Source organism: Elephas maximus, chromosome 6 (assembly GCF_024166365.1).
Source record: "Elephas maximus indicus isolate mEleMax1 chromosome 6, mEleMax1 primary haplotype, whole genome shotgun sequence".
In the NCBI taxonomy this organism is placed as follows: Eukaryota; Metazoa; Chordata; class Mammalia; order Proboscidea; family Elephantidae; genus Elephas; species Elephas maximus.
In genome coordinates, this window is record NC_064824.1 from 15,574,197 (window position 1) to 15,599,527 (window position 25,331).

At 43.5% G+C, this 25,331-nt stretch overlaps 1 protein-coding gene across 5 annotated transcripts; it reads right to left on the bottom strand.

The window, feature by feature from the left end:
* Positions 1-274: 274 nt before the first annotated feature.
* On the bottom strand, positions 275-23,884 carry AMMECR1L (AMMECR1 like). 5 transcript variants are annotated; one of them, XM_049889112.1, is made up of 8 exons: positions 23,797-23,884; positions 22,056-22,164; positions 9,995-10,439; positions 8,348-8,458; positions 7,861-7,975; positions 7,126-7,216; positions 5,473-5,569; positions 275-3,786 (listed from the first exon to the last, which is right to left on the bottom strand). In XM_049889112.1, the coding sequence occupies exons 3-8, from the start codon at positions 10,399-10,401 to the stop codon at positions 3,675-3,677; spliced, it is 933 nt and encodes a 310-aa protein (XP_049745069.1). In that variant the 5' UTR covers positions 10,402-10,439; positions 22,056-22,164; positions 23,797-23,884; the 3' UTR covers positions 275-3,674. The 5 variants fall into 5 exon arrangements, 4 of the variants coding, with proteins under 4 accessions (XP_049745069.1, XP_049745070.1, XP_049745071.1 ...); XM_049889113.1 differs by lacking the exon at positions 23,797-23,884 and adding an exon at positions 23,653-23,739; XM_049889114.1 differs by lacking the exon at positions 275-3,786 and adding an exon at positions 3,805-4,707.
* Positions 23,885-25,331: the final 1,447 nt, after the last annotated feature.

Sequence of the window (25,331 nt, forward strand, 5' to 3'; positions counted from 1 at the left end):
TTCATTTGAAAATCCAGTGGAAACAATGAGTCCTCTTTCTATAACTCTACATACACAGGACTGCATACATTTTTAAAAAAAGGTTCATGAATGAATGCTAGTTCAGGAAACTTGGCTCTAAACCACCACACAAAAATATACAAGTGCAAGATTAATAGGGGTTCATGAACACCACATAAAATACACAGAATGAATAATTCAATTGGCTATCTTAAAAAATAAGACAACTGTTACCTTTATTTCACATAAAAGTCACGTGATTAAAAAAAAGGCAGGACAAAAAACAATTTTTACCCATTATGATTTATTCTCTACAATACTTTGTTAAAGAGTTCAATGATTTGCACTCAGAAGTTATATAGCCAAGAGGCAACCAAGTGTAATACAAAGAATTGGTCTGAAGTCTTTGTACTGAAGGCCATACAAAGTCTCTTGTTTCAGGGAAATGAGAGTGAAAAGAAACAAAAACAAAACAAACAACACATAGTTCCCTAGGTTCCAGAATTCCGGTAGAAAATAACATCAACAGTTAGTGTAATTGTAGATGTTAACATGGAAAACAGATCTTGTGCAAATATTAACACCTAGGACTTCTTTTGTATAGATGATATTATAAACAATAAAATATGTAATATCTCAACTACAAAACCTTTCTTGCTGAAAAGGTCTCTAACACGAGTTGCTTTAATATTAGAAAGGGAAAAAGTTTAAGAACCTCACAGTGGAAACAATCCAACGCCGACAAACTCTAGTGATCAAAGACATTCTCTTACTGTGAAACGAGGACAATTCATAATTACAGAGAATGTCCTAGCTGTGGGTATTATGAGACAAGCCAATTTTCCAGACCAAAAGGCACTCACAGCTAGGGATGAAACAAACTCTGAACCAAGCCAGCAAAGTTGGGCTGGTTCCTTGAAAACTGGTTACCTACTGTTCAGCTTGAGCAGCCCAAGGACAAAGGAAATACTAAGTGGAAACATTCCCTTTCTTTAAACCTACAATCACATCCCATGTATCTGGCCACCCTCGTCACTGATTTGGTCAAGCACATGGAAGGCAGTTCAGTTCCAGTTCAGAGCTGTCATCTCCCTATGCAAAGCTGCCACATGGATGATCCAGACTTGGTATTTTTCCTGAGAGCCACCTGCCATGCATGTCCATGAGGTGACCATGACTGTACACTTGCAGACCGCTTCCTGACTAGGCCCTGTTCAGGACTGACACTTGACAGTGTTATTATTTACAGGGCCAAAGAGTTTTCCTTGGTCGACTCCTGAGTCCCCTTGGCAAGGCAAGAGGAACGAGCGCATTCCCATTGCTAGACGTGTGTGGGAGAATGAGGAAGTGTGGAGGGAGTAAGGCTTTTTCACTCCAGAAGACAGAGCCCACCTGCAGTGTGGTGCTGGGCTTAAAGCAGCTGATCCTTGTGCACTGATTTTTTCCCCCCATTTCGTGGGTTTTTAATTTTTTCTGTTCATTTTCTTAAATGGCAGGTATCCTATCCCACCCTTGATAAAATAAAATAAAAAACAAACTCTACACTGGGGTGACAAATAGGGCGACATGTACACAGACAAACAGGCGTGAAAAGCATGGCACTGTAAATGCTTGCATGACCAGTCTCACTGAGCGCGCTCAGGGGTGTAAGTTTAGCACCAATTTTTTTGCTTTTTTTAATCTTTAGAAATAAAACACAACTTTTAACGTAGAACACTTGAACATTAATGAGTGTAGCCCTATGTACCAATACTGTCGAACAAATCGGAGGTGGATGTTTAGTCCAGAGCTGACCACCCTTATATCAAGCCATGGTACAAGACTCATTTATTATTCTCAGCAGCAGGAAATCATTAAGTGATCCCCTCATCTTCTAAGGGTTTTCATCAACACTGCAAGGGAACAGGGGCAAGCGGGAGCCCAGCACAGTTAAGACGTGACACGGCATGGGTGTCCTGATGCCGGCCCCACAGTTCCCCTGCCCTTTCCACATCCACAAACAGCAGAGGATGGTGACAAGCAAACCCACTCACCGGTTTTTCATTTTTTCCCAAGAAACAAGACAGTGATGCCCAAAATAGCATGATGTCATTTCTTACACTGTGCCCCTGCTCCCCCTCCCCGATTCCCGGCAGAAGAAAACTCGAAAGAGCTCTTGACTTACTTGCCCATTTCGGAAAGCCACACTATCACCACATAAACTTTAATATACTAAATCAAAACAGTATGTGTTCACTGGGTTGACACCCAATCCACTTCATGAGTTCTCTAAGCGTGTTGTTGAAAACCAGTGTTAACATCCTTAGGATCCCTTCTTCCAACTGGCCACCTCTTCCTGTGAATCATGTGAGCAGTGCCTCTGTTATGACATTTCCAAAGCATCTTCCAAGTCCCCTAGTTCTATGAACTATGCCACCAAATGAGTGAAGAACAGGCAAGAGGAAGGAGAGACACTTGCTGACAGATATTTGGAAATCAGCAACAACGGGAAAGGGAAGTTATGTCACGTGAAAGTTTGAATGATCTTGAATAAAATGAGTTACTTAGGAATTTCCCCTAGTGGGGTGAAGACTCCCAGCATATTAGGCAAGATAAAGATTCACCTTGTTTAGTTACACAGTTTTGTTCTACAGTCCTGGAGGAACTCCCCTGTTAAGGGTCCTTTGGAATGCTTGCCTGGAAGAAAAACAGCTTGGAGACCCTGGATTCTCTCCTAGGACAATGTGTCCTTATAAAACACCAACCAAGCTGCTTGTCTGAACATCTATGCTTTCTGAGAACCTAGGTCCAGCTATAGGCACTGCTACCAGTAGAGGAGTGAGGTAGCCTGGTGGTAAGGAAGAGATCTCTCCTTTCACATGTGTGCAGCGATGACATCAGGCTCTCCTGTGGGCATCTCCATTCCTCAGCAGGCTACACCACAGCGCTCTGTTTAATACCAGGAGACTCAATGCAGGAAGGATGCCAGAAAATCCAACTGATAGTAGGATGAGATTTAAAACCTTCAAGGCTTATTGAGCAATGATGAGATCTGCAACGCCATCCAAAGGGCTTCCGATCTTGATGAGGGTCTCTGTCCAGGAGCCTCAAAAGACTCATGGTGCCCACACTCAACCCTAACATGGCGTCTGGTTATGAAGCATGGAGGTTGTGATCAACTCTTGGTATGCAATAAACTGGAAGTTTAAAAAAAGGAATTTAAAACAACCTAAAAATGTTTTTTGTTGGTCTCCGTTGCCCAGACTGCCAGGGGAACATACCTACTTGATCTGGGGAGGCTGTAGGGGCGTGTGTGGGGTAAGCCTTCATGGATGTTTAATTCCAGCTTCCACTGTGTGGCCAACACACATGCAGCAAATCACCAGTGGCACTTGCATGCCAATGGTCTTCTGAACCCACATAGTAATTCTTATTAAGCATGGAGGAGCCCCAATCCAACTGAACCCCATATTGAGGAAAGGCTGAGATAAGGCTTGGGCCCCTCGAGTTCTGTTTCATTCACTGTAACCCCGCCACCCCCTCAGTCAGCAGGGGGCAGACTTGGCAACGGAAGCTAGCATCATAAAATGGTGCAGTAATAGAAGTAACTGGACCAGGAAGAGGAGGCATCTGCTCCAATGATGTCATAGCCATTGGCGGCCACAGGGGGGTGGGACTGGTCATGCAGCCGTGTGTCAGGAGTAATGATTGTAGAGGGGCGGGGCATGAAGAGTGCCATTCTGGAAACAGTGTTGACGAGAAGCGATATACTCTGCGTAACTGATTGTCACCTTCTCACTTCTGTACCTGTATAAGGAAACAGGAAAGAGTATAAGGAACCCCAAACAATTCATTTTGTAGAGTCACTCAGCAGAGAAAACCAAAAGCTTGTTTTATATTTTGAAAGAATAAAATGGAAGACCAAGAGCAATCTTACTTACAGAAAATGAAAGACAGCACAAGAAAACAATGTTGTTATTACAAATGAACAAGATGAAAAAGCACAATCACAATTCACACCTGAGAATGTATTTTCAGAACATCCCACCTTCAAACGCTACATTTGCTTATCATCAGCAACTGCTCGTAAGCAATCTGCTATTGGGGTCTGGACGAAGAATTTCAATGTTGAATTACCCAGGTGGTATACTGGAAGATGGCTGCACCAAAGCCCAGTTTAAACTGTATATCTACGTTCAGGTTAAAATGTGATAGATTTGACAGAAATGCAACAATGTATCCTCAATTTGCAGAAGAACAACAAATAAGTTATTTATAACTAAAAGGGGCACAGATACCTAATTCTGGGTCAAATTCTGATGAAACAGCTTAAAGGATCCTGGGGCTATATAAAACAGGTCTCAATTCCCAAATGAATATGTCATTATCACAGGGCCATCAGAACAGAATTCAGAGCACTTTGGCCTTGCTCTTGGAAAGAGCCATGAGTCAGGATGCAAAGCATGGGGTGTTACAAACCTATGGAGCCTACTACAGACCACAGGAGCTGGGTGTGACAATCCTTACCCAGAGCCATCTCTTTCCCACTGTAATCACTCCTCCACTGCAAGGTGATTATTCCTGAATTTTGACAGGGAAATGGCTGTTCAAATAAATTATAATAATAATAGTAATAATAATGCTTTGTATTTGAAGTGTTCTTTTTTTTCTTTTTTCCTTTTGGAATCCAAAGCATTTCAAAAACACTGGGTTATCTTCCAAACAGACCTGTGAGGTTAGTATATGATTATCAGCATTTTACAGATGAGGAGGCCACAAAGGCCCAGACACTAAGCCCCTCAGTATTTCTGATGTCAAAAGGGTTGGGAAGAGAACTGACATCTAATGACCACCTACAGATGTTGCCTGGCCCTGGGCTAAAAATTCTACTTACATTATCTTATCTCATCCTAAAACAACCCTGAGGCATTATCCTTTATCTTTACCGGCTCAAAGAGGCTGAATAACTTGCCTAGATAGAGCTGGGGTTCAGAATCCCAAGTCATCGAGAGCTCTGTTATACTAGGCAGCCCCCCAAAAGAAGCATTCACCCCAAATTGGTAGAGGCATTTCCTTCTAACTTCTGGTAAAAAGCATTTCTGACTCTTCTGTTAGCATGCCCTGCCACCTGACTGCTCGTGCTAGAGAGAGGTAACTAGCTCAACTGCTACTTCCGTTCTTAGAGCCTTCTCTCCAAACTTCACTCCTAGCCCTCAGCCCTCTAACCAAGTGGGCCCTGCAAAGCCATTCGCCACTCGCTCAGCAGCCCAAACCCTGCTCCAGCGCTAGTATCAGCTTAGCTGTGGAGATGCACAGGTGCTGTGGGACACAGTCTGTGTTTCTGCTGCTGCTTCCCCAGAGCTTAAACCTTACCCATACTTCTTTAATTCAGGGACATTAACAGAGAAATTTCTCTTTTTCCCTTTCCCATCAAAAGTATCCTCATTCTAAGCCCCATTAAATTAAAACAAGGAAAATGAGACAGTGAGTTACCTGGTGAGTTTGATCGTTTTTCTGAATTCACTGGTAATTGGAGCCTTAAAGCCACCTTTCCTGAGCAAGGAGTCTATGGTCTGGATCTGATCCCAGTCTGAGGAGGAAGAGAAGCCACACAGAGGTCAGCGTCTGATCACACAAGAGCGGGGCATGATTTCATACCACCAATGTGAGGAGACAGGAATGGGATTCGAGAAGCTGCCACATCTGCGTGGGCAGAGGAAACCCTAGGCGCTGGCCCACACGTACCTGCAGCCCTTGCCTGCCTCCCTGACAGTCCAGTGGAGTCTCTGAAACATGACATGGTAGCCCAGCACATGCCATAAGTGTTGTCCCCGGGCTCCCAGCTCCTGCAGCATTCTTGTCAGATGTTACCCATGTGTAATCATTTACCAACAAACACGGTCCCAATTTAGATGGGCCAACTGGCCTAGTCCCGGTACCCAGGGCTGTTCTGTGGGAGGAAACGTTAGAATTCTGCAGCTTTTATTCCTTTGTGTGGCTTTCCAGAAGTGTTTGATGACTTCTAGGAATCCTGTTTTCTATTACAGAGAATCTAATGCAGGAAGGAAGCTTTTTTTTTTTTTTTTTTCAGGAAGGACAGGATACTTGCTCATATATATACATATTCTTGTGCTGTTCTTATACATTCTTAACGGATAAAATCAAATACAACAAATGGAAAACCAAACCAACCAACCAAAAATCCCTAGATTACTATGCTAAAGAACCCAAAACCTTTGATTTTCTCAACCAACTTTCAAATGGCATAAATTTGATATTTACCTAGGTTATCATCCCATCTCACTACTAACAAATACTTGTGGTATGCTTCCTTGTACCGAAATGTGTTAGTGTTCTGGCTTCAAAGAGGTAGCTAAAAGGCTTCTTCTTATGCCACTGCTTTTGAAAAAATTTAAATAGAATCAAAATGGAAACAAGGCAATCACTTTCCATATAATTAGTTCACTGATATACTGAACTGGGTATTTTCTCTATTCCCGGTTCACACCCAACAAATACAGTTTCACATATTATTTTCAAAAATAGTCTAATTCCAAGAAAGGAAGAAATTTGGATTATATATCATAGGATGCATAAGCAATATTTAAAGATATTTTTCTAGACATTCTTTTAAAGAGAAAACCTGCCCAACCTACTTCCTACCTTTAATGTCCCATTAGTAAGAACTTATTAACTATTGAAAAGAACTACTGTTTTTTTAGAAAGCAGAAGGGATTACTTTTGCCCTTTGCCAAGTATAACGTCATTTAGCAACACACAATCAAAGGTTCAAAATCCACTGAGATGGGCAACTTCCCTTCGTAATGAACTCTGTAACACGGTCTAGGTGGTGGCTAGAGTTTTGCTACAATTACCACTGCAGTTCAGGGAATCAAGAAATAAAAATGTTCGGTGAAATGTTTGAAACAAGCAGGCGGATAAGCGTTTGTCCTTTTCTTTTTTTAGCTCCTAGATCTTTTTTGGGAGTTCCCCCAGTTCTACCGGAATTTGATAGGTATTAGGAGGAAGAAAGGCACTGACCCTTAGTTGTGTTTAGACTGAAAGATGGCACATTTCACTTCCCTGCGCTTAACTGGCAAAACTGTGCGTGATACTGTTGATCAAAATCCCATTCGCCCAACTCACCTTGTTCCTTAGCAACCTCAGGTAAGTATGTGGCTGTACGTTTGATGCCTTTTTCATTGATGAATTCAATTCGAATTCCGTGGACCCCTACCTACAGAAAAACACAACCAAGTAAATGCCATTTACTTATTCTAATGGGACTTCAACCACCCACACATAAATTGACATTGTCTCCTGCGCCAACATCACTTAGGTCTGGGCAAATGAGGCTCTCCTGTTTGTCACGGCTCCCTCTCTCTCTCTCAGCCTTAGGGCAGGTACGAGTTTATGTGTAGCTACCTTTCTGAGAGTATGAGGTAGGAAAGTAGTAAATTACTGGTAGTTCATCCAGTAATTTTGAGTATTTTCCTTATAACCTAGTCCATTAAGTGAACATATTACAATGCTTTTATTTGGGTTCATGATCCCCTACATCTGACTTCTAATAAAAACTTTTACTCAAGGGCTTACCGAGAGAGATTTTCCTTTATCCCCACTATGACTTCTTAACAGGCAATGGTAGGACGACGTGGGAGAGTGGGCTGAGATAAAATGGGGGAAGCAGAACAAAGTCTGTACGTTTTTTCCTACTCCTATCATAGCAGCACCTTTTCTGTCACCTACGTTCCCACAACTGGCTCCAATCTTGCTTCCACATTCTTATACCCTCTCTCAATGAAGGAGATACATTACCATGTACTAACCCGAACCCAAATGCAACGAGAGATGCAGAGTTCCAAATGAGGCTGTTCTCACCTCCCAGTCCAGGTAATCAGTGGCATCCTCAAAGTTAGTAAGGAGGGAGACAGAGCAGAAAAGTTTAGGCAGCTCCTCTCGGGTCAGGGGGGGAAATCGGCTGTCCTTAAGTGCACTAGAAGGGACAGAAAACACAGGTGAGGCTGCTCTGGGGTCACGGGCCAACATCAGGTGCCACGAAGTCCAGACGTTCATGAATCTTTATTTTTTTAAGGAGGTTTTTTTCTTTATTGAGAAACTTTAAGACTTGGGTATTTATGAATCTTGTATGTGGAGAACGACTATTATCAGTCAACACTAACATGCTAAAACAACTTGATGCTAAATTACTCACTAAAGTTTTAACTAAATGACTCACCAAATTAAAATTCCCTGTATTTCCCGATTACCAAATCCCCAAAATTTATTACTTAGAAGAAATAAAGTCAGTCAGTTGTTCTCAATTCTAGCAAATTTATCCACAGATCTTGGTGGCGGGATTCATTACCTGGTTAACGTGTATTCCCTGAGTCCTGAGTGAAGATTCATGGCTGAGAAGGTCCCAATGCAGCCACGAAGCCGCTTGTCCCGCCCTGTCTTCCATGTCACAAAGAGTGGACTAAAAAAAGGAAAACACAAAACAGTCTCCAGCCCCAAATTAATCATGTAGAAAAACAAAACCTTTAGGCTTTGTTCTTGGTCATTTCTGTTAGTCCCCAAGAGGGTTGTTTTCTGAGTTGGCGGCTATCTGAAGGACCCTCTGCCTTCCTGGGACTTGAACAGCCCCTGGTTGGAAACAGAGAGGAAAACTTTGCAGGGTGGCAAGAAAAAAAGCTTTGTGCTGCCTTTCCTATGTTCCATGTGACAACGTTAATTCACTCTGACACATATTTATGCACTATTTTTCTCTTCTGCCAGGACTCAACTTTTCCTTCTTCTACTTCTCCTTATATTTCTCTTCTTTATTCTACTTTTATGAGCATAAATGTTCCCCAGCTCCATCCTTCATTATGACACAATACACTTGGCCTGGACACGCCCCCCTTTATCTGCAAGCTTCCTTTGCAACACCACATCTTTCCCCATGCTTATGTCTGTCCCTGGCAACTACAAATATCTCCTGCCACGTACATTCTCAGAAAAGAAAACCAATGTCTTCTGAAGAAAGTTTTTTATTAGCAGAAGTTGCCAATTTCTGTTTCCAGGCCAAAGTCATGCTTGAGTAGGCTATGGCTGCTATAGTTGGCGGTGGCGGGGTTTTTAGGAAGAGGTTACAGAGTTGTCCCTTTTCTAAAATTCCTGCCCTACTCCATATCTCTATATTCTTACTGCTTATATTCTTGAGTTCATCACTGCTAAAAACCAACTTATGTTCTAAAAGTTATCTATTTCTTTGATCAGCGTTATGCAGGCTCACGGCAAATCTCCCAATTGTCTTTCCCCTCCAGTAAAAGTAAAACATCAGCCAGAGTTACTGTCCCAAAACCTGAGCAAAAATCCCTCAAGGCTTCCACTGTCTACAGGAAGGAAACACAAACTCTTGAGTACAACAGTCTAAACCCTACAGCTGGGACCAATACCTGCTCTTCCATACTTGTGCCCCTCCCCTGTATGGATGACCCTTGAACCCACCCATGCTCAGAACTCCCACCTGCTCAGCCAAGACTTTCCTGACCATGGCATCTCATTATGACACTCCCTTTAAAAGTCATCCCAGTTTCCCTTCTCTAACGTCATCACATAGGAGTGACTTCTCCTGTAGTACTCTCAGCTTTGTGTGTGTGATTTGCCAACTCAATGACACATCCCCAAAGAGCAAGGGCCTTCCTTCACATGCCCTCCATACCCTGTTCAATACAGTTTCAGTGTGGCATCAACAGGTGAGGGGTGATCTTAGGTCAATGCATTTTTCAAAAACATCTTAAAACAACGGACAAAAAGCATTTTAGTGCTCTTCGAATGCAACCTGGTCTTCTTCCATTACTGACTCCAGGGGATGGTCTAATTATTGTCTGGACATTTCTCAGCATTCTATTCCTATTACCCTTTCCCCATATGAAGTTACAGCTTTTTATAAGCAGCAGACCCTCTCAAGAGAATGACCCAGAAAGATGACGCCACGCCTTCTGCACTGTCCCGTGGCTGATTTACTCACTAGGGGTCATTGGTGAATCTAGGAAGTCGTGGCTGTGGGAAGCCATAGAGGTGACAGTAGAGCACGTCAAAGCAGTAGCAGCACATCTCCGCAGTCACCACCAGGTTCTTGGTGGTGTTGGCAGTTCCGTTGGGCCGGGGTAGAGGGCTCAGTGCTCCCGATGCGGGATTCATTCGTGTAATGGGAGAGTTTCCAGGCCCCAGAGTTAAGTCCGACACATTCTCCCGCCCATTGTTGCTGTCCACATGCTGGTGGTTTTGAAGAGGTCCTGAACTAGAGCCGGGCACAGTTGTGGACTGGTTCCCGTGACTGTGTGTTCCACTTCCAGATAGTTTGGGCTTCTTGACCCCACAACAGCCTGCTGCCAACTTGGGCTCAAGTGGAGGAACACAACGTCTTTTTCCCATCCTGATTCAGTGCTTGAGGTCTGGAATGCTGCAGAACCCTAACCAAAAATATAACAGTTAAGTATTAATTTGAATGGTTAGTTAAAAGAAGAAAACAAAAATCAAAGACAAAGAGTAAGAGTCACCAGATTCTCCTCCCCTCCAAATCTCTAGTTCACCTGTTCACAAAGGGTTGCAAACCAACATAACTAGATGAGACCCTGATTCTAGGGACTCCTAACTTTTTCCTAAAGGGGAACTACTTTTTATTTTCCAAGAAGCTTATGATCACCATGGAGGAAGGCAGGCAAGACTCCGCAGGTCAGAAGGAAGGGTTGGGGTGGCAGCTGGCTGGAAGCTGGATAACGACATTTAGAGACTAAATGGAAGACTACACTTGACCTTGTCAGACTTTTCATCAGGTTGTCCTTTCTACTTATTGTAGGCCCCAGATTGAACTGGCCTACCTTTTAAAAAACTCCAAGAGAACTTTCACACTTTTCCTTGTTAAACACTTCCTTTCAGCAGTTTCTTTATTGCTAACCTAAAGCCATCTGTGTAGTTTTAGCCCCAAACCCTAGTGAAGGTGGAAACCAATTAGCTGTCTTTCTGACAAGAGCCCACTTACAAGGCTCTCACCACTCTGTCCTCACAGTTCTCATTCTCCAATGCCTTACTCATCGCTTTGGGTTCTCTTCTGAACTTACTCCAGTTTCTACACATGTCTCTTACCCTTGGAAGATCCCAGACACGAAAACTGCAACCTAGTATAAACTTTTGTTCATAAAAACGACCCAAGCCTCCCAGTCCTTTTGTGAGGTGGCCGTTTCTGCCATCACAGTGAGGCAGACAGACACAAAGCCACTCGTCACAAGATGGCATTAGACGGGCCAGGGAGCCAGCACCTCCTGTCTGACCATGTGAAGGAGATGTGGGGATTTTCTTCTACTGATTTTTTTCCCCTGGAAAAGCCGAAGGTAAAATGTAGAGCTGTAACATGATCGAGGCCTTTCTTGTCTGAAAAGTGTCAAATACACAACTGAATCAGGATATTAGATCCTAATTACTTTAATGTGGATAAATCAGAGTTTGTAAAATTCTGCTAGCTTGAGAAAATTATTTTGTTTTTTCTCAAGTCACTATATATGCTATCGTTCTGGAAAAAAAACTGTGCTATCTTACCTCAATTTTCTGTTGTGATGTAGATATGTAGAACAAAATTACCTGTTTAGGCATTGATCTACAACACAGTACCCAGCGCCATAGAGTCAATTCTGACTCATAGTGACCCTATAGGACACAGTAGAACTGCCTACAACCTTTTAAATAGATATCTACATACCCATTTGCAAAGTCATTACTTGTACTAAAAAAACTTGCCATTTTAGGCTGAAAAAACAAACAAAAAAAACCCACTGCCATAGTCAGCTGATTTTGACTCACGGCAACTTCATGCATTACAGAGTAGAACTGTGCGGCCTAGGGTTTTCTTGGCTGTAATCTTTACGCAAGCAAACTGCCAGGACTTTCTTCGGCAGATAGGTTCAAACCTCCAACTTTAGGTTGGCAGTCGAGCACAAACCATTTGTGCCACTCAGGGGCCTTTTAGGTTGAGAGAGAGAAAAATTTCACAAACGTTATTTTTTTTACATTCTTCATATGTGCTATCTGTAGCAAAATACACATATGGGACAATACTGAATGAGATAAAGGCTGTCTGTAGCTGAAGGATAATAGCCTGCACACTTCAGTGTCTAGCTTGAAACAGTTGTCTTTTTGACAAAGCCTTGTAAATTTGACACAATGAAACCTCCAATGACTAGGCTTTTTTTTAGTTTGTCAGTGTCATGTTCACTGTTAAGAAAAAGAGCATAATATCTTGGTCAGAATTGCTGCCTCCACTGGCCAGAGGACCGGGTTCAAATCCTGGTTCTTTCAGGATTGACCTATGACTCATTTCCTCAAAACGGGAATAATAATAGTGCTTATCTCTTGAAGTGGTTTTAAGAATTAAATGAGTTTAACACACGTAAACTACATAAAACAGTACCTGGCACCTAGTAAACATCAATATATTTAGCTCTTCTTGGTTGACTGCTCCCATTAGAATGGAAGCTCCTTTAAGGGCCTGGACTTGGCTGTGTACTCAGGGCCTGCAGAGTTAAGTGCTCTTCAACATGCTTTCATTGAATCCCCTTAACCTCTTGGCAAGGAGGACGATGTTACCATAATTTTACTGATATGGAACCTCAGGCTTAACAAGCAGGAAAACCTGCCTGAAGCCACACTGCCACTAAGTGTCAGAGCTAAGGTCTGGGCCACAATCTATCTCAGACTCCAAGGCCTGGTCTGTCCTACCAAGCCACAAGAAGTAGGCCTGACAGTAATAGCCACTAGATTCAATACTTTCACTAAGGGCATGATAAGCAAAAGGAATTACATTATGTTGTTGTTGTTAGGTGCTACTGAGTCCCTTCTGACTCATAGGAACCCTATGCACACAGAATGAAACACCGCTCGGTCCTGCGCCATCCTCACAATCGTTGTTATGCTTGAGGCCACTGTTGCAGCCACTATGTCAATCCATCTCGTTGAGGGTCTTCCTTTTTTCGCTGACCCTCCACTATACCAAGCATGATATCCTTTTCCAGGGACTGATCCCTCCTGATGACACATCCAAAGTATGTGAGACATAGTCTCGCTGTCCTCACTTCTAAGGAGCACTGGATGTGCTTCTTCCAAGACAGATTTGTTCTTTCTTCTGGCAGTCCATTTCTTCGCCAACACCCTAATTCGAAGGCATCAATTCTTCTTCAGTCTTCCTCTTTCATTATCCAGCTATGCATATGAGAGGACTGAAAATACCAGTCAGGCAAGCCTTAGTCTTCACGGTGACATCTTTGCTTTTTAACACTTTAAAGATGTCTTTTGCAGCAGATGTGCCCAATGCAAAGCGTTGTTTGATTTCTTGACTGCTGCTTCCATGGAAGCCCTGGTGGCGTAGTGGCTAAGTGCTATGGCTGCTAATCAAAGGACTGGCAGTTTGAATCTGCCAGGTGCTCCTTGGAAACTCTGTGGCAGTTCTACTCTGTCCTATAGTGTCACTATGAGTTGAAATCGACTCGACAGCAATGGGTTTTTTTTTTTTTTTTGCTTCCATGGATATTGATTGTAGATCCAAATAAAATGAAATCCTTTATTATACACTGAAGAGTATATTAAAAACTAACTTAATAGGCTGCAGAATCTTGCCAACGAAAATGGAGGCCAAAAAAATTCAAACAAAAACAAAACCAAGTTCAAAGCCAACATCTTAGCCACCATTCTGAAAATTATCAGTATCCCCCCACTGTTATTTGAGTCCACCACGGATCATCACAGACCTCTGGGCTCTCACTTGACCTCCTACCTTTTGCGTAACTGTGGCCAGGGGGCTTAGGACCCTTGTTGGATGAAGCAGCAGGACTATCTCAAGAGCTAGAGTTTTAACAGGGCCAGCAGAGCTCTGAGGTGCCCTGCCTCTACAGCCCAAGTTGAACGAATCAGATGCAAAGTTAAAAAATAAGTATCTCCTCGTTCCCAGCACCACTCTGTCAAACCACACCTGTATACATACACATACATACCCATTGCCGTCGAGTCAATTCCGACTCATAGCGACCCTAAAGTACAGAGTAGAGCTGCCCCATAGGGTTTCCAAGGAGCGCCTGGTGGATTCGAACTGCCAGCCTTTTGGTTAGCAGCCCGTAGCTTTTAACCACTGTGCCACCAGGGTTTCCAACCACACCTGTAAGAACACCTAAATGTCACTAGATGGTGGCACCAACTCCAGTGTTCCTTAGCAGATAACACTAGCGATCTGACTGGTGAAACCCTAAAACAGAGCAACAGAAGTGATTTCCAAACTGTGCCAAGGCGAACGAATTCAAGTCTAGAAGGCTTGGCATACACACCACATACAATCACTTATCTGCAGAGGACAGGATCACAAGTGTTATTGAGTGGTTACATCTTAACAACTGCCCCCACCCTTTCAAAGTAGAGTATGAAATAAACAGAATGAACCACAATCTTGTGGTTCTTTAGGCTTAAGCATTTCTCTGGAGGCCACTAGGCAAACAATTCAATTTATAGTCTCAATCGGTGATCAAAGGCAGTTAGAAACATTCTACATCAAAAATACATTAGCTACCGCTCTGACCAGGGGCACAATAAAAGGCCCCAGTTAGAATGGGAAAAAAGTGTAGAACAAAACTGAAATTCGTAAAAAAGACCAGACTTACTGGAATGATAGAGACTAACTAGAGAAACCCTCTGGGACTACTGCCCTAAGACATCCTTTTTAACCTGGAACTGAAGTCACTCCCGGAGGTCACCTTTCAGCCAAATAATAGATTGGCTTATAAACAAGAACACAAGTGAGGAATGTACTCCTTAGATGAGACCAAATGGTCAACATTTGCCCAAAGGCAAAGATGAAAAGGCAAAGAGGGGCTGGGAAACTGGAGAGATGGAAAAGGGGCAGCCAGGGTGGAAATGGGAAGAGCACTGACGCACTGTGGAGACAGCAACCAATGTCATTGAACAATCCGTGTATGAACTGTTGAATGGGAAAATAACTGGCTAGGTAAACCTCCACCTAAAGCACAATAAAATGTTAAATATATATATACACGGTAGCAGAGTCCAGAAATAAACTCATACCGTTAAGGCCAATTGATTTTTGACCATTTAGTGGGAAAGGAATAGCTTCTTCAACAAATAGTACTGAGACAACTAGACAGCCATATGCAAAAGAATGAAGTGGGACCTCTACCTTACATTGTACATTAAAAAACCCAAACAAATCTCAAAATGGAGCAGCAAGCCAAATATAAGCTAAAACCATAAAACTCTTAGAAGAAAACATAAGGGTACATCTTTAGAACATTTGACCATGGATTCTTAAACATGACACCAAAAGCATGAGCAACAAATCAAAAAAATTGGGCTTCATCAAAATTAAATCTTTGTACATCAAAGGACATTATCAAGAAGGTGAAAAAACAACCTATGGAATGAGAGAAAATATTTGCAAATCATACATCTGACAAGAGCCTAGTATCCAGCATATATAAAGAACTCTCACAACTCAAAAATAAACAGTCCAATTAAAACATGGGCAAAGGCATGAGACAAGAACTGGATGGTGCCTGGCTATCGTTACTGAATATTTTGATCAAAGGGTCTACAGAGGAATTCTGATCAAAAGGGGTAAAATACAGAACATAATTTAAAACTCTCATGTAATCCAGATTTTCTGGTGCCGTGGAGGTTGGATGAATCCCCAGAAACTACTGCCCTGAGATAATCTTTAAACCTTAAGCCAAAAACATTCCCTGAAATCTTCTTAAAATCAAGGAATAGTTTAGCTTAACTACTAAAAAAGGCCTGCCTTTCAGTATTATGCTCTTTTAAGATCTATCTGTTTATATGGGATCAAGCCGACAACAGCAACTAAATAGGAACCTTAGGGGGCAGTGAGTTTACATTAATGGGAGAAGAACAACTCAGAAAAGGAGGGAGAATGGATGCATAACTCAAAGAACGTAATCAATTTACTGAATTGTACGTGTAGAAACTTGGTGTATGTTTTTGCTGTGTGTATTCTTAAAACAACAAGAAGTATTTAAAAAAAAACTAGCAAAGGACTTGGATAGACATTTTCCAAAGAAGATATGCAAACAGTCAACAAGTACATGAAAAGATGCTAGATATCCTCAGTCACAGGGAAACGCAAATCCAAACCACAATGAGATACCACTAGGATAGCTGATATCAGAAAAACAGAAAAGTGTTGACAGGGGATGTGGAGGGACTGAAACCCTTGTACACTGCCAGTAAAAAAAAAAAGTAGGAACGTAAAAGAGTTCAGCCTGAAAACAGTTTGGTGGTTCTTCAAAAAGCTAGTTACCACATTACCTCTCAAGTCCAAGAACAAGTGCATGTACATGCATGTGTGTAACAGCATTATTCACGACAGCCAACAAGCAGAAACAGCCCAAATGTCCATCAGTGGATAAACAGATAAACAAATTGTGGTATGTCCGTACAATGGAATATTACATAGCCATAAAAAAATAATGAAGGTTCATGCTACAACATGAACCTTGAAAACATTATGCTAAGTCAAAAAAAAAAAAAAAAAAAAAGTCAAAGCAGGTATAAATAGCCATATATCATATGATTCCATTCATATGAAATGTCCAGAACAGGTAAATCCACAGGGACAGAATGCAGACTGGCGGTTGCCAGGGGCCAGGGGAAGAGGACTCCAAGACTGTTTAATGAGTAAACGGCTTTACTTTGGAGTGACGGAAATGTTTCGGAACCAGGAAGAGGTGTGGTTGCACAACCCTGTGAAAGTACTAAATGACACAGAATTGTTCACTTTAAAATCGCTGATTTTATGTTTTGTGAATTTCACCTCATTAAATTATTTTTAAATTAATTTTAAAAATCCATCCATAAAATATACATACATATTAAAGACCATTTCTTTGAAAACTCATTCCATAAATTTAAACCTCTGGAAAATTTCAAACATAAACTAGAGAGAATAGTATAATGAGCCTCTAGTACCCAAAACCCGGCTTAACCATTTTCAACACATGGGCCATCTCAATTCATCCATACCCCACCTATCACCCATCTCCCATTGCTCTACTGAATTATCTTCAAGGTACATTTTAAAGAAAGTCAGTATTTTACTTAACTACCAGCATAAAGCAGATGTTAAGTCAACCACAGGTAAAGAATGTGAAATAAATCAGGGTGCTAACAGTAAGTAAAGGCTTTAACTGCTATCAACCACACTTTTACAACTTTCCTTTTTAGGTTTAAGATTCTTCTTACTCTATATAACAAAGTGGGCATCTGTAAAAATGGCGTGGAGGACGTGTCAAACCTCCTCTAACTTCCCAAGAAGGAGGGAGAATCCAGATCAACAGCCCAAGGCCGATTCCTGAGGCGGAGGTCAGACGTGCCTCCACCTCCCAACCTTTTTCACCAATTCTGACCCCAATCATTCCTCCCAGGGCACTCTCTACTTCACTGCTGGGTCTGATAATTTGTTGTAACCGTTATACAGAACTCAGACAATACTCATGATTATGGGGTTTATTAGGGAAGTAACAGATTACAATTCAGGTTTGGAAATGTTCAGGATACACTTGTTTGATCAGGACAGCCTCTTCTCAGCTGTGCCCACGGGCACACCTCTCTCTGCCTCCTTGGCCTCTCCCCTGCTCAAGTGTTACAAAGCTCTTCTAGCTCTGCCAATAAGTGCCCAGAGGCACCCCACTCTGCCAGCAAGCTTCGCGCTCGAAGGCACTCAGCTTTCTTGCTCCATGGACTGGGAAGCCCACTAGGCCATTTCCTGTCAGCCTCCTGGTTCCTCTGCCTCTGCTGCCACTGTTTCTCTGCTGCTGCTTCTTGCCATCTCTGATGTTAGAGCTCTCTGTCTCCCGGACCTAGGAGGTTATTAGTGCAGGGATCCTGGTCCAAAAAGTGTGCTCCACTCCTGGCTCTTCTTTCTTGGTGGTCATGAGGTCTCCCTTCCTGCCCCTGGGATGGCTCGTTTTAAGCCTAGCAAAACGGCAAAACTGACCAATCTCCTAGTTAGGGTTCCATATACTTTATACGCATAGCCCCACCACCACCACCACAAGAGTGCCACATACCTTATTTACATTATTAGCAAGCTATCCAATCCCATTGGTGGGTCACAAGCAACTCATTCACATAATCACACCCAGTCATACGGCAGGAGTTACAAGTACTATAGCTGCAAGGGCCACATTAAGTAACCCACTGCATCACAACATCTCAGAAGTCAGCAGTCCCAGACTCAGCTCCCAGGACTGCCCTGTAATGATTAAAGAGGTATTCTTTACAGAGGCTCAGCATCTGAGAGAAGAGCGCAAGACACTTCTGAGTAACCACATTTTAATACAACAGACTAACCATCTGTCTGACCAGTTAAAAATAAATACCTTATCTAATGACATACTCCACCTCTTCTAAAGCTGGGCGTGAATTTGTTCTCACTCTTCCCCAAAACCTTATAAATCTACGATCTTTTGGTCATAATACACGTAAATTAATGTTTACTCTTAGACCAATGTTTCACTTAAAATAACTGGAATTAGGTGTAAAAAAAGCCTTGCTTTTTTAGACCCTCCCAAGCCTTGAACTAAACTCAAGGGCCACTTTAAGAGTGGGCAGGGCAGTAGTGATCTCATTTTCCTACTATTTATCCACTTCTGGTGGTGTAGTGGTTAAGTGCTACAGCTGCTAACCGAAAGGTCGGCAGTTCAAATCCACCAGGTGCTCCTTGGAAACTCTATGGGGCAGTTTTACGCTGTCCTGTAAGGTCGCTATGAGTTCTGAATCGACTCGATGGAAGTGGGTTTGGTTTTTTTTTTTTATCTACTTCAGAACAATCAACGAGAATGAACTAGTTAGAACTGGGTCTCTCCAAGATGGAGACAATACCCATACTTAACCAAAAGCTGTAAGAAATAAGAATCATGGTTATCTTTTCCCTTAGGACTAATCAGCCCCCTTACCTAGCAAGTGTCAAACAAAAAAAAAATCTCTGTGCTGAAAGGGTCACCATACTCTCCTCAGTCATGCTGTGGCATCTTCATCATCCTGCTCCTTACAGAATAAGCTCTCCCCTCTACCTGACTTACAACAAATTGAGGGCGCCTGAACTTCATAGGGTCCATGAACACAGCCAGACATGACTCTTCCTCCCTCTCTGTGGGGAAACTGAGCAGTACTTTGCTGTTCTGGGCTGGGTGACTTATAATGCCACTTAAAAATTCCAGCCAGCATTGAACTCATCATTGCCTTTAGAGTGAGAAGCCAGGTGGCATTTGTTTCTTATCTCTCACAACACCTAAGAAGGCCCTGCATACAGTATGCATACACATACAAAAACAAACAAAATTACTGATTGAGTAAATGGTCTCTACAAAGAAACTTATCTATAGATACAATAATTTGTCTGTCTCTTTTATAAACAGAATGTTTATGGCACAGCCTTATCTTTATATATATCTGGTTCCACTGTAAAGTGCTGACCAGGGAGTGTCTCCAGAGTTGAGGGTGACTGAAAAACAAGTATCTATTCTTATCAACAATGCCAACTCTATTCAGCCCAAACCAAATCAAAAAAACAAAGCATGGTTTAATTATTATTCATAGCAACATGCACAGCCAATGTGGATAATTCATTCTAAAAATTAGGTCAGCTATCATCTAAATTCACTTCTTGGTCCGATTTACACTGGTAGTTGTCTTCTTTGCTAAAAATCACCAATAACTGGTCAGTCCTGGACTTGGCCTCAGGTGCTATAACTATAGAACAATTTTTGCTCTCATTGAATTTTATGTGGCTCACAGCTTTCCTTTGACATGCCATTCAATTTAAACTACACTTGAATTTTTTTTTTTTCCTTTTTGAAGAAGGGGGTGCTTTACAAGCCACCCACTAGAGTATTTATGATTTATGACTTCAGGAATCAGTATAAACCATTTCCCAAAAATTGCTTATGCTTATTTTAAAAAGTACTGAGACAAGGATGTGAGGGTGCCCTGACTGAGGTGGCCGACTGGGCAGGAGTGCCTTCCTCCCTTTGCTGTAGGCCCCTTCCAAGGCTGAGTTCATTGAAAACCATAAGGTGATGTTTTCCTGGAGCAGCTCCCACCTTCAGGGGGCAGAGCCTACTAGGCTGTGGAGGTACAGTCTAGGGTGAGATCCCAATTCTGATTTGCCAATTGCCAGCTATGTAAACTTGGGCGCGTTCTCACATCTCTGTGGGACCTGGGCTCCCAGTACCAGAGGATTGTTTGTGTGCATTCAATGAGCATAACGAGAAAGCACCTGGCACAGTTCTTTGCTACACAGCTACTATGTATTGAGTGTCTACTATTAATACTACCACTCCCCCTACCAGTAAAGGCTAGGCTATAGTTATAAAAATGCCATAGTTCTGAGTTTTCACAATCTCCAGAGAAATAAATGCTCTCATACAGAATTCTATTAAGAACTAACTGGTAAAAATCATACTATTAACATGGAATTATTACTGATGACCTTGATGCTTTTCCTCTTTGGAGAGCAATGCCTTTTAATCTATCACCTACTGTTCCTTTCATTGTGAGATGCCGGGAAATAAAAAAAAAAGAATCTTGGACTGTCACAGAGTTGAATGGAGTTCTACTCTACAAGAGTCCTCATTTAAGCTCATAGACATAGACTAAAAAGACACTAAATTTCTTAAATATGTTATTTTGTAGTTTTAAGTCTTGATACACAGGTTACTAATGAAACTACTGTGTCAAAGTAGTTAGAAAAGGGTAGGTTTCAAACAATAACCTGGAAACAATTACCTACACAAGCCTGGAGGTGCAAAAAACTGAAACTCATCTTTTGAAGATAAGCCTCAAAAGAGCTTAAGGGAGAGCATGACCTCGTAACAAAGACACAGATTTGGGAGGTGGGAAAGAAGCAAAGAGAAAAGGAATTCTTTACATTTTCTCTGTTATCATTTAAAGTCTAGATGTCTGCTCAAATCAAGCCTTCCACAGAAGGAAGCAGGCTGTCCTTTTCTTTGTGACACAGTGTGGAACTGAAATTCCAATTTAATAATTATATTATGGGTACTTGAAATGGCATCTGAGCTATAATTCTGGCCTACTTATGGCTCTATTCCAGGAAATAGGTGAAAAACCCACAAACATTCTGGTAACCATTTCAAATAATTGTTCCTGTATTTTTGAAACCCCATCGTACACACACATACAAAACACTTGGTAAGTGAAAAATTTCACCACAGAATACAATTTACCTACACAATCACCTTTCGGATTTATAGATTTAGAAAAATGTGCTGAACTATGTATTTTCACGTCAAGTTGGCTTAAGAAAAATACGAATATAAGAGTCAAAAGTTTTGTTTTGAGCCGTCCACCTCTTTCTGATGTGATCTACGGCAAGTTTCTGAGTCTTTCCGGGTCTTGGTTCTTCATTTATCCCATCTTCCTCACAGAGGGGTTGTGAGGATCCAATGAAATGCAAGGCACTCAGAAAAATGTCACCATACTATCATTAACAAACTCCAGGGGATGCTGCAGTAATGAATTTTTTCCCCCATAACTGTGTTGGAAGTTTACATGTGGAATTTTAACTATTTTCAAATCTGTGATGGGATAATATCGCCAATAGCAGAGTTAGACCAAAATGTTGTAGAAATCTCTAAGGACTATAACCGTACAAAAGAGACCCAATAATTGATCTTGATTAGGAACTGTCTTAACTTCTAGGCTATGACGTTTGGATGCCTTATTATTTATACATATACACACACACACAATGTTTTAATAGATTATAAAGGAAGTATAAAGTTAGGCCACTCTGAGGGCTTAGAGTAAATGTTTTGTCTTTGCATACTTAAATTATTTCAAGAGAGCAAGTGGAAGGAACTTTGCAAACATTAGTACCCTCTCATGAGGTTGAAAAATACAAGTGAACAAAGTACACATACATTTTAAAGTCCTAGTACAGACTAAAACCAAAAACAGCAACAAAATTCTATTCTAAATATGTCCAAGGTAATACTACTCACTGAAAGCAGAAAGTTTATATTGCCAGGGAACAGCTACAACAGAGGAGGGAAGCTATTTTGTCTCCGGAATGAATTTTCTTCCATTCGATTCCATTCCTTCTTCCTGTACCTAAGACAGAAATGCAGGTGCAGTGAACGAGCAAAATCAAGGCAGTACAGAGGTAAGATATATTTTTTATGTATACATATTTTATATATTTTTTAGAACAGGCTCTCTTTACTTCAAAACATCTCAAAATCTAAGGCAGCAATGGCGGTCCCATCAATTGAGTCACCCCATGCTCAGTGTCATCAATAAAAGGGAAAGACACTGAGGATCAAAGGTTTTATTGAACTTGAGGGAGACATGCATTAAACCCCTCCTCCCCCAATTCAGATCAAAACTTGCTCTCAGCAGGGATATACCATTTCAAGGCTATCCATCGGTTTCAGAATACAAACATATTCTCAAGTCTTCTACAAAGGTGATGCTGAAGAATTACTGAACAGTATCCCAGGGCCTTGGTGGCAAAGTGGTTAAGCCTTTGGCTGCTAACCAAAAGGTCGGCAGTTTGAATCCATCAGCCGCTCCTTGGAAACACTATGGGGCAGTTCTACTCTAACCTAAAGGGTCACCAGGAGTTGGAATCGACTCGAAGGCAGTGGTTTTTGGGTACTGCAGAGCGAGGGCCCTGAGGACAGGCCACTTTGTTACTCCAAGTGGAAATAATTCTTGGTAAGACTCATCCATCCTCACTCTCAGTCTTGGATAAACCTCTTCAACTCTCTCCAGTGGCCCCTGCTCCCCCAACCCAGTACCAGAGAATCGAGCTATTCCCAAAGAAGTAAACAGGAGACTCCAGGCTCCACCCACTCCATCCAAGGAGAGGGCAGTGAAAGAGGATAGGCCCAGAGGGATGAGGGTGAGGGAGCGTGGCAAAGACAGGAGTTCAGATCAGGACAAGGAATGAAGGGCAAAACCTGCACTCTGAGAAGAAGAGAGGCATAAAACTCAAAGAGAGTAAGGTGTACGGATGATGGAAATGAGGGCTAGAAAAAAGAGGAAGAGAAAGCGCGTGTGTTGACAGTGTTTAAAAAAAAAAAAAGGACGAGATAGAGCACGGAAAGAAGAGGCCGGGAAAGGGCAAAGGAGGCAGAGGGAAAAGGTGAAAGGTAAAAAAAAAAAAAAAAAAAGGGTATGAGGAAGAGAGCGCAGGGGCCCGGGGGAGTCGAAGAGATGAGGGAGTGACGGGTAGGGCAGCGAGGGCCGAGCCGCGGGGGTGGAATCCAGACGCGAGGCGGGGGAGGGGGCGTGGGACGGTCGGATGGGGGCCGCCAGGCGGCGCCGGAGACCACCAAACTTTACACACACAGACCGGAGACTGTTTCCAGGAGGGAGTACAGAAAAGGAGCTGGAGCTCTGCCTCGCGGCCCGGCGCAGGGGCATCGGTCTGCCCTCCAGCCCAGCAAGCCCTGACGACCCCCTGCCCTCCTCCCGGACAGGCGGTCCTCAGGCCCCGCCCCGCCGCCTTCCCCCGACGCCCAGGAGCTCCACCTCTACGCTGCCCCGGGACCCTCGCCCCATGACCCCGGGCACCCACTTCCCGAGGCAACCGACCTCGGCTTCCGAGAGCCACTCCCGGGACCCCTTCCTAGTCCCTCCGCACGCCACAGGCTGAGGAGACCCGGCAGACACGGCGGCGGCGGAGCGAGGGAGGCCTGGCCTCGGGGAGGAGGGCGCGGCGTAGCCCGACTTTCCCACCTTTTCTTCTGGCCCAAACGCAACCGGGGCGGACGGGACTTCTCGCACTCTGCCTCCTCCTGCTGCTTCATGGAGCCATGCGCCTGGGTGGGGGCTCCGGAGAGAAGCGGGCCCGCAGGTGGGCCGGACGCACGGCGCGGACGGGGCGGGGCGAAGGCCAGGCGGGCGGAGGAGGAAGCGGCGGCGGCGGCGGCGGCGGCGGCGGAGGGGAAGAACTGCTGAAGGTATTACCCGGGCGGCTGGAGGACTGAGCCGAGCCGCGACCCGAGTCCTCCGGTATCCCAGCAGGCACCGGAGACAGTGAGGTAATGGAGGAAGAATGTAGGGAGTCCTCCAGCGTACCACACGCCCTCTAGCGAGTCGCGAAAACCATAGAGATGAGGGATCCGCCAGAGCACCGCCCCACTACTGTCACGTGGCCATAGTCCTCTCACTTCATTGGCTGGCGCCGACACCACCGAGTTGAATTTAGGAGGCTGCTTTCTATTCGCGGGGCTAAGTCCCAGGCAATTGGGGTATGGAGGAACGTAGATGCTGAGCATACACACTGGGGAGCCCAGAAAGCAAGCCAGCCGGGCGCCGACTGGGCCGATCGCGGCGCCCAGCCCTCAGGTGGACCGTCGCAGCGAACGACGGGCGCGCCGCCCTGGGCGAGCGCAGGGCGCGCTGGGAGTTGTAGTGTGGTTTCCCGCAGCTGCATGGTCCGCGTGCGACTCGGACGGTTCGGAACGTGGTTTGGTGCTTCTGCCTCGCCGCCAGGCCGGACGCTGACACTGAGCCGCCAACGGCTTTGCTCCCAAAGCACCCGCTCTCCGGGCTCCTCGTCTGACCCGGCCGCAGCCTTGGAAAGCAGCCGGGCAGGAGCAGCTCAGGCCAGCTTTCGATCCAGCCGACGGACAGGACACGGCCCTGCCCCTGGACCTCAGACCCGCGGGAACGTGTTCCGGGTTCTGTGCTCGCTTTGCCTGGGGCTAACCAGGCACCGGACAGGCGGGAAGGGGCAGACGACACCCTGTGTCCGATGCTGGGCGGAAGCAGCGCCCACTCGCGTTAGGAGTCCATCTCTGTATCCTCACTTCCCGACTCTCCAGGTTGGAGATTACTTCAGTGGAATTAATCACAGTGCAGGATTATCCAATAGACTGACCAAGCACGTTCTAAAGTATTTAGCAGGACAAGGGCCTAAAAAAGGGAGAAAATTTTCTCTTAATTAGGAGTAAATTAATTTAAAATACTTGGCATTTTGACGTGGTTTGCTTTTATGGTTTAGATTTTTTTTTTTTTTTACAGATGGAGTTGCTCAAAAAATGTTAATTTGACCCTGTTCTCTTACCCTAACCACTCCAAGCATAAGCTGTGTAGGCCCGCAGCAAAGACACGTATGCCGTGTTTTAAAGCAATGGCTTATATTGTTAAAAGCGCAGATTCACATCCACAAATAGACTTGTTTTGTGTTCAGCGTTTCTGTTAATGCGTAAAGGAATTCTTACCATGTTTGTCTTCAAGGACCAAAAAAAAGTATCTAGGAAAAATGC